At 41.8% G+C, this 12,609-nt stretch overlaps 1 protein-coding gene across 4 annotated transcripts in view; it reads right to left on the minus strand.

Annotated features, from left to right (window-relative positions):
• SLC38A4 (solute carrier family 38 member 4) overlaps positions 1-12,609 on the minus strand; it is a 207,504-nt gene that overhangs the window by 21,485 nt on the left and 173,410 nt on the right. For all 4 annotated transcript variants that reach the window (XM_033957520.1, XM_033957518.1, XM_033957519.1 and 1 more), the window contains exons 12-13: positions 11,377-11,477; positions 5,629-5,753 (exon numbers count right to left, since the gene is read on the minus strand). In XM_033957520.1, coding sequence (XP_033813411.1) covers positions 5,629-5,753; positions 11,377-11,477 — 226 coding nt within the window. The remainder of the gene's footprint in view (positions 1-5,628; positions 5,754-11,376; positions 11,478-12,609) is intronic.

Here is a 12,609-nt window from a genome sequence, read left to right on the forward strand (position 1 = left end):
CTGATGGACCACATCATACTACAGCTGGAAAAAGAGTCCTTGCTGAGAAATTTAAATAATATGGGGCTCATAACAGAAATACGTTTAAAATCCCACCCAAATCGGCACTTGGACAACCTTAAAGACAGGTTGTCCAAGAGCTGATAATAGCCCCAGGTACGTTAGATAGATTGTGAGCCCACCGGGACAGATAGGGAAAATGCTTGAGTACCTGACTGTAAAACCGCTTAGATAACCTTGATAGGCGATATAAAAAATCCTAAAAAAACTTGAAAACTTGATAATCGAAATGGGTTTTAGACATATGTAAAAACAGCTTAGGCCTTTTCAGTGCCACTGTATGCCCAGAGTTGAAAGGGGCGTTTTAATAGAAGTGGTGAGGGCGGGATGTGGGATGACCTAGATTTAGTTGTCCTGCAAGTATAACCGAAAGTTTAACAAGACTGCCTAGACGGGACTTATACGTAGTGACTTAGACAATCTAAAAACAGGTCTAAGTGCCCAGAAGGTATCCAAAGTGACCGGATAACCACTGCAGACACAAAGTACAGACCCCCACACACTCCCCCAGTGATCATTACCCCCCTCCCCCACTGCCATAAAAATTAGAATAAAAACATACATAACTGCCTCCAGAACATCAGCACCTGGCATAGGAAAGCCTAGTAGAGCTACACAGAGGTGGCTTAAGTCAGTGATTCCCAACCCTGTCCTGGAGGAACACCAGGCCAATTGGGTTTTCAGGCTAGCCCTAATGAATATGCATGAAGCAAATTTGCATGCCTATCACTTCCATCATATGCAAATCTCTCTCATGCATATTCATTAGGGCTAGCCTGAAAACCCGATTGGCCTGGTGTTCCTCCAGGACAGGGTTGGGAATCACTGGCTTAAGTAGTCTGGGGGGTGGGTTAGTGAACCATAGAGAGGAGGTCCCAGGCCTATAAGCCACTCTAACTACTGCATTCATGGTAAAACATGTTCACCTACCAAAATCCCCCCAAACTCTATTGTACTGCCATATAGGTGGCACCTGCAGCCATAAGGGCTATTGGGGTGGTAGACAGGTGGGTCTAGTAGGTTTGGGGGGGGGGGGGCTCACCATGACCTATAAGGGAGTTGTGGTGAGATGTTTATGTGGCATCCTTTTTGTGAAGTTTGCAACTTATTCCCCAAATGGTCTTAGACATAATTTTTGATTATGCCCCTCTATGTTTCTAGGCGTTCAAATTAGAAGGTGAGGGTGGCTTATGTATGAAGGACAATTATAGAGGCCACCCCCAGCAAAAAAGACAAGATGTAATGGTAGTAAAGATTGCAGCATAAATAATTTTAACAACTCACTTCTTAGCAATGCAACAGGAAGTGAAACGAAACAAAAAAACTATACATAAAAGGAGATTACCACTGAAAAATATCTGGAAAGCAATGACCACAAACGCTTGCAGTCTAAGCAACAAAGTTCATGATCTGCAAGCCCTGATGTTAGAGGCAGACCTGGATATTGTTGTTATCACAGAGACATGGTTCAGTGAATCCCATGGATGGGATGCAAACATACTGAGATATAATCTTTTTAGGATGGATAGAGATGGTCAAAAAGGTGGAGGAGTAGCTCTCTATGTAAAGATCAATATCCAAGTGACTGAAATGCAAGGGACCTAGGGAGAGGAAGAAGTGATAGTGATCATTCTGAAGAAAAGATGGAACTTTTATCTATGTGGGTATAGTCTACAGATCTCTGACTCAATCACAGTAAATTGATAAAGATCTGATTACAGATATCCAAAAACTTGGAAAGAAAGAGGATATGCTGCTGTTGGGTACAATCTGCTGGATGTGGACTAGAAAGTTCCATCTGTGGAATTGGAAAAAAGTAGGGTGATTGTGGATGCCTTTCAAGATACTCTGCTCAGACAAATGGTGAAAAAGCAAAATTGGACTAGTCCTCACAAATGGGGAGAGTATCTCTAATGTTCAAACTAATGCCTGATCATCAAATGATTTGGTTTGATATAATAACTAAAACTAGAGAACAGCCACACAACTCAAAGTCCTAGATTTCAAACGTATGGACTTTAGTAAAATGGGAAAGTACCTGAAAAAAGAGCTGTGTGGATGGGAGAACATAAGAGAAGTGGATAAACAGTGGTCTAAGCTGAAAGGCGCAAATAAAAATGGCTACTGACCTTTATGTGAAAAAAAGAAATAAAGCCAAGAGAAAAAGGAAACCGATCTGGTTCTCCAAACTGGTGACAGAGAAAATAAAGGCAAAAGAGTTGATGTTCCTAAAATATAAAAAAAAACCCAAGAAGAGGAGTACAAAAAGGTGAAACTGAAAGAAGCCAAAAGAGAGATACGTCTGGTGAAAGCACAAGCGGAAGAGCAAATGGCTAAAAAGGTAAAAAAGGGAGACACATTTTTTTAAAGATATATTAGTGAAAGGAGGAAGATGAAAAATGGAATTGCAAAACTAAAAGATGCTATGAACTGATATGTGGAGAGTGATGAGGAAAAAGCACACATGCTAAACAAATTCTTCTATTCTGTGTTCACAGAAGAAAATCCTGAAGAAGGACTGAGATTTTCTGGCAAAGTTACACATGAAAATTAAGTAGATTCTGCACCGTTCACAGAGGAAAGTGTTTATCAACAACTTGAAAAATTGAAGATCGACAGGATCCATCCCAGGATACTAAGGGAGCTCAGAGAGGTTCTGTTAGGACCTATTAAAGACTTGTTCAACAAATCTGTGGAGACGGGAGTAGTTCCTGGGGATTAGAGAAGAGTGAATGTGGTTCCTATTCACAAAAGTGGTCACAGAGATGAAGCAGGAAACTACAAGCCGGTAAGCCTCACTTCAGTTATTAGAAAATAATGGAAGCATTGCTGAAAGAAGTGAAATTCCTAGAATCTAATGAGTTACAGGATCCAAGGCAAGAGGGTTTTACTAAAGGTAAATTGTGCCAAATGAACCTGAATGAATTTTTTGATTGGGTGACCAGAAAATTGGATCAAGGGCATAATCTAGATGTAATTTACTTAGATTTCAGCAAAGCCTTTGACATGGTTCCTCATACGAGGCTTTTGAACAAACTTGATGGGCTGAAGTTAGGACCCAAGGTGGTAAACTGGATTAGAAAAAGGTTGATTGACAGGTGCCAGAGGGTGGTGGTTAATGGAATTCACTCAGAGGGAGGTTAGTAGTGGAGACCCTCAAGGTTCGTTGCTGGGGCCGATCCTGTTCAACATGTATGTAAGTGACAGTGCTGAAGAGTTAGAAGGAAAGGTTAGCCTTTTTGCAGATGATACCAAGATTTGTAACAGAGTAGACACCAAGGAGGGAGTGGAAAAAATGAAAAAGGATCTGCAAAAGTTAGAGGAATGGTCTAATTTCTGGCAACTAAAATTCAATGCAAAGAAATGCAGAGAACAAAGGAATAGCCTCACTGGGTCGGACCAATGGTCCATCAAGCCCAGTAGCCCATTCTCACGGTGGCTTATCCAGGTCCCTAGTACCTGTACAAAACCCAAGGAGTAGCACATTCCATGCTACTGATCCAGGGCAAGCATTGGCTTCCCCCATGTCTTTCTCAATAACAGACTATAGAATTTTCCTCCAGGAAATTGTCCAAACCTTTCTTAAAACCAGCTATGCTATCCGCTCTTACCACAACCTTTGGCAATGTGTTCCAGAGCTTAACTATTCTCTGAGTGAAAAAAAAAATCTTCCTATTGGTTCATCGAGTGTCCCCTAGTCTTTGTAATTTTTGACAGAGTGAAAAATCGATTCACTTGTACCCATTCTACTCCACTCAGGATTTTGTAGACTTTAAAATAACATAACATAACATAACATAACATAATATTATACTTATAGACCGCATTACCAAAAAGTTCTATGCGGTTTACAAAAGATTATAAATATTCAACATAATCATATATTTGAATGAGTCAGCTAGTTAGGCATTTGACTGTTTTCTAAAATGTCTGTAAGTAACAATGATCAAAATTCTTTTTCATGAGAAGCTGCCTGAGATGCTAAAGAATGATTTAGGAATTTCTTGCTTTTACAACCTTTTACAGAAGGGAAATTGAACAGCTGTCTCTTTTCCAAGCTGAAGAGCCCTAACCTTTTTAGTCTTTCCTCATAGGAGAGGAGTTACATCCCCTTTATCATCTTGGCTGCTCTTCTATGAACCTTTTCTAGTGCCACTATATCTTTCTTGAGATAAGGAGACCAGAACTGAAAGCAATACTCTAAATGAGATCACACCATGGAGTGATAACATTCTTAGTCTTGTTAACCATTCCCTTTTAAATAATTCCTAGCATCCTGTTTGCTTTTTTGGCTGCTGCAGCACATTGGGTGGAAGGTTTCATCGCATTGTCTACGATGACACCCAGATCCTTTTCTTAGGTGCTAACCCCCAAGGTGGGCCCTAGCATCCGGTAACTGTGATTTGAGTTATTCTTCCCAATGTGCATCACTTTGCATTTGTCCACATTACATTTCATCTGCCACTTTGACTCCCAGTCTTCCGATTTCCTAAGATTTGCTTGCAATTTTTCACAATCCGCATGAGTTTTTAACAACTTGAACAGTTTAGTGTCATCTGCAGATTTAGTCACCTCACTCGTCGTCCCAATTTCCAGATCATTTATAAATAAGTTAAATAGTACCGGTACCTGTACAGTGTGCCACGGCTGAAAATAGTTTGCAAGACACTGATATAGTACATGTTCTTGTGAATATGGACTACAATCTGATTATACCTATCAGAGACCTAATTTTTCATTTTATGATCAAAGAGAATCCATATGCTTGTGTCTAGCATTACAATTAACATTGCTTACACATATATTCTGGCCACCACTTGCCATTCTGACACCACTTGCCATTCTGCTGTTTGTTTGTTTTTTACCATGCCTTAACCATATGGAAGACTATTCCTGCTAGCTTTCAACCCTAAACCAACATTGAAAAGCATCTTCCTTTTTTTTTTTTTTTCTTCTGTGAAAACAGGAGTGCAGGGTCAGATTGGGTAGACCTGACAGTCTGATAGTGTTCAGACTTTCTATCTTTGTTAGTTCTGTTTTTACTACATTGTTTTATAGGTTTTGAAAACTGCTTCCATTTTTGAAAATACAGTACTCCCCTGAGATTTGTGGGGGTTCCATTCCAGGAACCCCTGTGAATCTCGAAAAACCGCGAATACGGTTTTTCATGGGGGGAGCCTGAAGAGGGCAGTGGTAAAGGGCAGCAGGAGAGCAGCCGGAGCACTGCGAGTGCAGGAAATCACTCGTGATACGCTCCGACCGCCTCTTCCTGCACTAAGTCGAACCTTATCCAATCAGGAGCTTCGTGTCAAAGCAGTTCCTGATTGGATAAGGCCCGACTTAGTGCAGGAAGAGGCGGTCGGAGCGTACTGCAAGTGATTTCCTGCACTCGCGGCACTCCGGCTGCTCTCTCCTTTTCAGCGGTTCGCAGTCAGAAAATACCGCGAATGACCGGGACCGTGAACCGCCGACTGTGAACGACCGGGGGAACACTGTATTCCAATAAACAATAAACAGGGCATTCTTAGCTCTAAATTAGCCCTATAGATAAAAATTTTATGTACTTACAGGGAACAGAACAATAGGTACAGTCAAGGTAACGGCCATGAGCACTGCTAAACGGACACTCAAGAGAAGGGTGTCAAATTTATACACTTTTGTAAAAGTGTGAAGCAGCTCGTCTTCAACTTCTCCTGCAAAACAGAAAGTAATTCAAATATGATTTATTTATTCACATTTTTATACCTTCTCCCTTGGGAAATTTGAGGAGGTTTACAATATATGCGAGTTAAAAGAAAAAGCTGTAAATGAGCTCAATATAGCATAATACAGAAGGATGCTGATTATCTGAACTCTGATTATCCGGATGCTCAATTATCCGGAATGCTTCCGTTCTTTATTTAAATTTTTTTTAAAAATCATAATCTCTGTTTTTTCCCCATTTATAATTAAAACCAAAAAAATAATGTTCAACATGTAATGCTCAAAGTGTGTGCTCGTTTCAAAATGGAATGTCTAATCATCATCCGGATTTTTCATTAACTGGATTCGCTCTATGCCAAGGTTAGTCCTGATAACTGGAATCCTACTGTATCTGTGTTTGAGGGATCCAGGGAAACCCTCTTATTTCCTTTAATCTCTTTATATTCTGTGTTAATTTACAATACCAACTTTTATTTCAAACGCACTTTCCTATCAAACTTTTAGGACGTCAATTAAAACCTAACTCTTTGATAAATTTCTCTGACCCCCATCTCTGCCTTCATGCAACTTTAAAATACTTCCAGATAAATTAGCATGTTAATCTTAACATGCTAATGTAATTTTGAAAGTTTTTTGTACTATTGCCGTCTGTATACAGTCTCTTCCTCTGTAAACCTCTCTGAACTGTTTGTGGTATTGCAGTATATAAAAATAAAGTTATTATACTATTATTACGTTATCTGCTGCTGTGGTGTATCTACGCCATACAGGAGTGTTAGATCATGAAATGGTTAATGTAATGAAAGAGGCAGGGGAAGGCTGGGGTAGGAGGATGGATTTACAGAAGAATGATGTCCACAGTTGGAACTATGAACATACCACATTCCATATAAGCCCCCAGCAGCTGAGCAGACAGTGTGGGTGAAGATCTGCTGTGGAGAGGGACACAAACTTTTCAATTTGTTGATGTTATAAAATAAGTAAAATGCCCAAATTGCTATCCTGTTTCAAAAGATTTGTCATTGCCTAAAACAATGACAGTCAAACCTTGGTTTGCGAGTGTTTTGCAAGATGAGCAAAACACTCAAGCAAATTATGCCTCGCAAACTGTAAGTAAGAGAAACTCACTTGATTCGTTCCACAGACCCTCCCCCTCATGAGGTCACCGGCGCTGCTCGCTTCCACCCCATCCCATCCCATCCCAAAAAGAACCCCAACTCCGAGGCCACTGACATGCTTCCACCCCACCCCCGAGAACTGGCATCGCCCCCCCCCCCGAGCCCCAACCCCCCAACTTGATTTGCGAGCCCCCACCCCCGACAACTGGAATCAACCCCCCCACCTGTGAGCTCCCCCCCTAACAACCGGCATCTCCTGCCCGCCCAAACCCTTACCGCAATCTGGCACCAGCACGCAGCACCAACCCACAAGATGTGCCAGTGCTGGAAGATCCTACCTCTTGCCACTGATCTCTGCTGGGCCTTGAGCATCTGCGCATGCTCAAGGCCTTCTGGCTCCCGCTCTCCCTGAGAATCTTGGAGAAAGAGGGATCCAGAAGGTCTTGAACATGCACAGATGCTCAAGGCCCAGCCCAGCAGAGATCAGCGGCAAGAGGCAGGATCTTCCGGCACCGGCACAGCCTGTGGGTTGATGTTGCGTGCCGGTGCCAGATCACGGTAAGGGTTTGGATTTGGGTGGGCAATGCCGGTTCTCGGGGGGTGGGGGCTCGCGGGTGGGGGGGGGGACGATGCCAGTTCTCAGGGGTGGGGTGGAAGCACGCTAATGACCTCAGGGGTGGGGGTTCTTTTTGGGATGTGATGGGTTGGAATGGGGTGGAAGCGAGCAGCGCCAGTGGCCTCATGAGGGGGGAGGGGGGGAGGGTCTGTGGAACGAATCAAGCGAGTTTCTCTTACTTTCTATGGGGAAACTCGCTTTGATATATGAGCATTTTGGTTTACGAGCATGCTTCTGGAACAAATTATGCTCACAAACCAAGGTTCCACTGTATTTTGAAAACAGGACCATGCTTCAGAATTAGCTACCACCTCTAAAAATAAAAAAACAAAAAGTGATTTTTCTTGTATTTTTTAAAAATGTCATGTAATACTTCAGAAAAGACCCTCACAAAAATAAAACCTTGGATTCCAGACTTATTGAGTGGCAGTGCCTAGCATTTGATCAAATCCTCCTTTCCATGGGTCAGCTGGGTCTGGGGATGCAATCAGGGAGGGAACCACTGTTATTGTGCAATAGTGTCACTTGTGCTATGTGACCCTAGCCATCTTTGGCTACTCAGCTCATATGTGGAAAAATCAGTGTGAACACTGGTCACGTTTCATTTTGTTTGGGCAATTTTCCCCAAATATTGTTTCTTATGGATTTCTTTTATTTTCATTTCAGTTTTATTTTTAGCAGTCAGTGGCTCCTGTTTACTAGACTATGGCCCCCCTTTTATCAAGCCGCATTAGGGTTTTTTTAAATCACTGGTCACTGCGGTAAAAGCTCCGCTGCTCATAGAATTCCTATGAGCAACGGAACTTTTACTACAGTGGCTGGAGATAAAAAGCCCTAATGCGGCTTGATAAAAGGGAGCCTTTGTCAGGTACTCAAGCATTTTCCCTATCTGTCCCGGTGGGACACAAAGACATGGGGCGCATGCATGTGACATCACCACATCACATCATGCATGCACAGAAGCCCTCCAGGCATGGCCCCGAGCTTCCGTTGGTTTTCAAAACCCAAACTGCCGGGTTTTGAAAACCCATCTGGATGTCAAAACAGTCCTCTAAAAAGAGGACATATCCGGGAAAATCCAGACTTCTGGTAACCCTAGTTCTCTGCCTAATTTAGGCAAGAGGATTTACCCCAGGACTTAGTTGGTGTAAATCCTCATACCTAGATTAGGTGCAGTTCCCACCATATCTTAAAAACCTTCTCTCCATTTCCCAATAGGACCCCTGAGGAAGGAGTGTTTCTCTGATACACAGACCGTGTTGGGTCTGTATTCCATGTAAATGAGAGCCATTTTTTAAGGATTACAATTTTGTATAATTTTTTAATGAAGATTCCAGCACCTTGTACATTTCATACAGAATAGCACTTAACATGTTTTGTTTTGTTTTTAGATTGGTGCCATTTGTAGAATTTAGTCTCTATTGTATAAGTAGTACAAATTGGCTTTGCACTGTTCATACTCATAGGTGTGACCAAATTTAAGAGTACCTTTCCATACATATATTAGAGCCCCCTCTACAAAGCTGTAATTCTCCTACGGCAAATGCACCGAAGTGCATAGGAATTGAATGGGCTTTGGTGCATTTGTTGCAGAAGAACCGCTGCTGTGGCTTTGCAGAAAAGGCCCGTGGAAGGCATAATAATAATAATAATTAAAAAAATGTGTAAGTCCGTTTTGGGCCTAAGGTGCTAGTCGTCCAAAGTCCATTCCTGAAAAATACGTCTAAAATATTTTTTTCCCTAAGAATCGTCTACTTCAACGTCCAACTGTTTGATCATCCAGATCGCTCAGTCATCTATTTTTATACCCCATTCTTGTCCAAAAAAATCATCCAAGGCCAAAACGCCTAGAAAAAGACCTTGTGGACATGGGAGGGGTCAGCAAAGTGATGGACTGGCTACCCAGATATGGCAACAGAGTGATGGGACACATACAGGGCAATGCTATGAACTTCACAAAAAGGGTGCCACATAAACATCTCATCACAACTCTCTTGCAGGTCATGGTGAGCTCCCCAAAACACCCCCAAAACCTACTATACCCACCTGTACCACCCCAATAGCCCTTATGGCTTCAGGTGGTACCTATAGTAGGCTTTTCGGGAGTTTTGGTGGGTGCACAATTTTCACTATGAATGCAGTAGTTAGAGTGGCTTATGAACCTGGGCCTTCCTCTCTATGGTTCACTAACCCACCCCCCAGACTACTAGGCTTTCCTATGCCAGGTGCTGATGTTCTGGATGCAGGTATGTATGTTTTTATTCCGATTTTTATGGCAATGTGTGTGTGTTGGGGGGGGGGGCAGTGATCATTGGGGGAGTGTGTGGGGGGTCTGTACTTTGCAGTGGTTATCCGGTCACTTTGGATACCTTCTGTGCACTTAGACCTGTTTTTAGATCGCCTAAGTTACAATGTATAAGTTCCGTCTAGGGCAGTCTCGTTAAACTTTTGATTATTGTTGCAGGACGACTAAGTCTGGTCGGCCCACATCCCGCCTACCTCCTAGCCTAACTCTTTCAAAAACGCCCCTTTTCATTTTGGGTGCACAGCGGCAATGAAAAGGCCTAAGCTGCTTTTAGATATGTCTAAAACCCGTTTCGATTATCGGCACTTGGACGACCCGTTTTTTGATCGTCCAAATGCCGATTTAGGCGGGATTTTAGACGTATTTCTGTTTCGATTATGAACCTCTTAATGTTTTACATACAGAAAAGATTTATAAAATTACCCACTTGGGAGTAAATTCTCAAAAGGTTACCAAAATGTAGGTGCTGGGATGACATACATTAAGGTAGAAATTCTATAAACGACACTTAGGTTAGGCACCGCTAGGCATTTACATCAGTAGTGCTTAGCAGCGCCTAGCTGAATTCTACACATGACTCCGAATTTGTTAATTGACTGGCATTTTAATTGAAAACACATTTTAAAGTCAATTAAAAAACATTAATTTAACTTTAAGTGAAGGTTGCGTATGGAATTCAATGCAGCATCTACTAGCACCTAATGATACTTACCTCAAATGTAGGTGTGGTTTGGAGGTAGAGAATAGGTGTAGTATGACTTAGGCATTGTTAGACACTGGTAAATTAGGTCAGAAAAACCCTGGCCTCATATACCGGTGCCTAACATTCAGACCTAACTTAAGTAGGCATGATTCTGTAAATGGCTCCTAGTGGTTGATTGACAACTGTGCCAAGCAGCACCTAGGAGTTAAGTGCCATTAGATGCTATTAGGCACTGTTGATAGAAATAGGCCCTAAGTGTAAATTCTATAATGGCATTTGTATTAAATAGAGTAGAATCACTCCAATCATGGCAAGGACAGTGGTATAATCATCTTACAACACAATACTGAAAACCCACTTTAAAGTGTAACCAACCAGCATTACTTTCATAAATTTTTATAATTATTTATCCATTTTGAAATATAGCAGCATGAGGTAGGAATAGCCTCAGAAACTGGGAAAGCTCTTATCCGGTGTCTCACACCACACTTCTGCTTGACTTGATCTTTATCTTGGTTCATTCAAAGTGTTGTGGCTGCTTCTAATAGTCAATGCATCAGAAGTAAATATTCTTTTTCAGCTTAACATTTTGGGCTCCTTTTACGAAGCCGCGGTAGCGACTTTAACGCGTGCAAAGTTTAATCACACCCTAACCCCTGCGCTAGCCGAAAAACTACCACCTGCTCAAGAGGAGGCGATAGCAGCTAGCGCGTCTGGTGGTTTAGCGTGCGCTATTACACGCATTAAACCGCTACCAAGGCTTCGGAAAAGGAGCCCTTTGTTTTTGCTGCTTTATTCTGTAATTCTACACAGGTCTGTATGATATATCACACCCTTATATACTGATTAGTATTGGAGCCAGTTAACTTACCATAGAAAGTAAGATAGCCAAAGAGACCAGAAAGTAGGTACATGACAAGCATTGCACCGATGGACATGTTCGCAACATTCTGCATCTTTCTCCTTGATCGGCTGTAGGGAAAGAACCGGAAGTATATTATTTCTCAAGTCACAGATGAATTATGAACTATAATTCCTCAGATTTTCTAAAATAATAATAGTAAATTAAAAAGATCTAAGCCATACTTGTTGGGTCCCAAACTAGTCTGGCAGAAAGATCAGCTAGGGTAAAATGCTATCTACAGAACTGAAACAGAGAGTTATGCATCTATAGAGGGAGAAGCTTTTAAATTACAGAAAACAAGAAGATAGAACAACTGTGAACCTCATCAAGAAGCCCTATGCCTCTAGTGCAAGTTCTTGACAGAATCATTATGGCAGAGAATACTCAGGCAGTGGCGTACCACCTAGCAAATGTGACACCCAGGGCCCATAATTTTTTGACACCCCCCATCTGTATGAAAAACATGATTTTTAGTAACAATCCACATGTCACACAAGAGTGTACCTAGGAAAAGGCAGCATCTTACATACTGCAGTGAGCAGTACATCAATGCACCCATTGTAAAACTAAACAAGCCAGACTAGTATAGATCAATCCTACACAGTCAATTCTAACAGAAAACCATGTCTTTTTGAACACACAGAACACAGAAAACACCTTTGCCTAGTATATAATCACAAATTAACCCCTCCCCCTTTTACAAAACTGTAGTGTGGTTTATAGCCACGGTAGTAACAGCTCAGATGCCAATGCTAAAAAATGCTCTACAGTTTTGTAAATGGGGAGATAGAATAAAAATACGTAGACAAAGGTTAAACTGAAGCACCAAGAAGCTGGACTCTGCATACAATGCAACACCACAGAAACAGCGATGCATCTCCCCTAAAGCAAAAAAAATAAAAAAATAGAATTTTTTTATACCTTGCCTTCTCTGGTTTCTGCTTTCCTCATCTACTTCTCACTTTCTTCCTTTCATCCACTGTCTACCCTCTCTCTGCCCCTTCTATATGGCATCTTCTCTCCTATTCCCCTTCCAGAAACTTTATGCCTCCCCTTCCATTTCTTCCTTCACCCCCATTGGTCTGGCATCTATTTTCTTCCCTTCCTTCCTCCAATGGTTTGGCATCTTTCTCTTCTCCTTCCCTCTCCCACATCCCATGGTCTGGCATTTTACTCTCTCCTCTCCCTTTCCCCCACTTC

Source organism: Geotrypetes seraphini, chromosome 9, assembly GCF_902459505.1.
Source record: "Geotrypetes seraphini chromosome 9, aGeoSer1.1, whole genome shotgun sequence".
Lineage (NCBI taxonomy): Eukaryota > Metazoa > Chordata > Amphibia > Gymnophiona > Dermophiidae > Geotrypetes > Geotrypetes seraphini.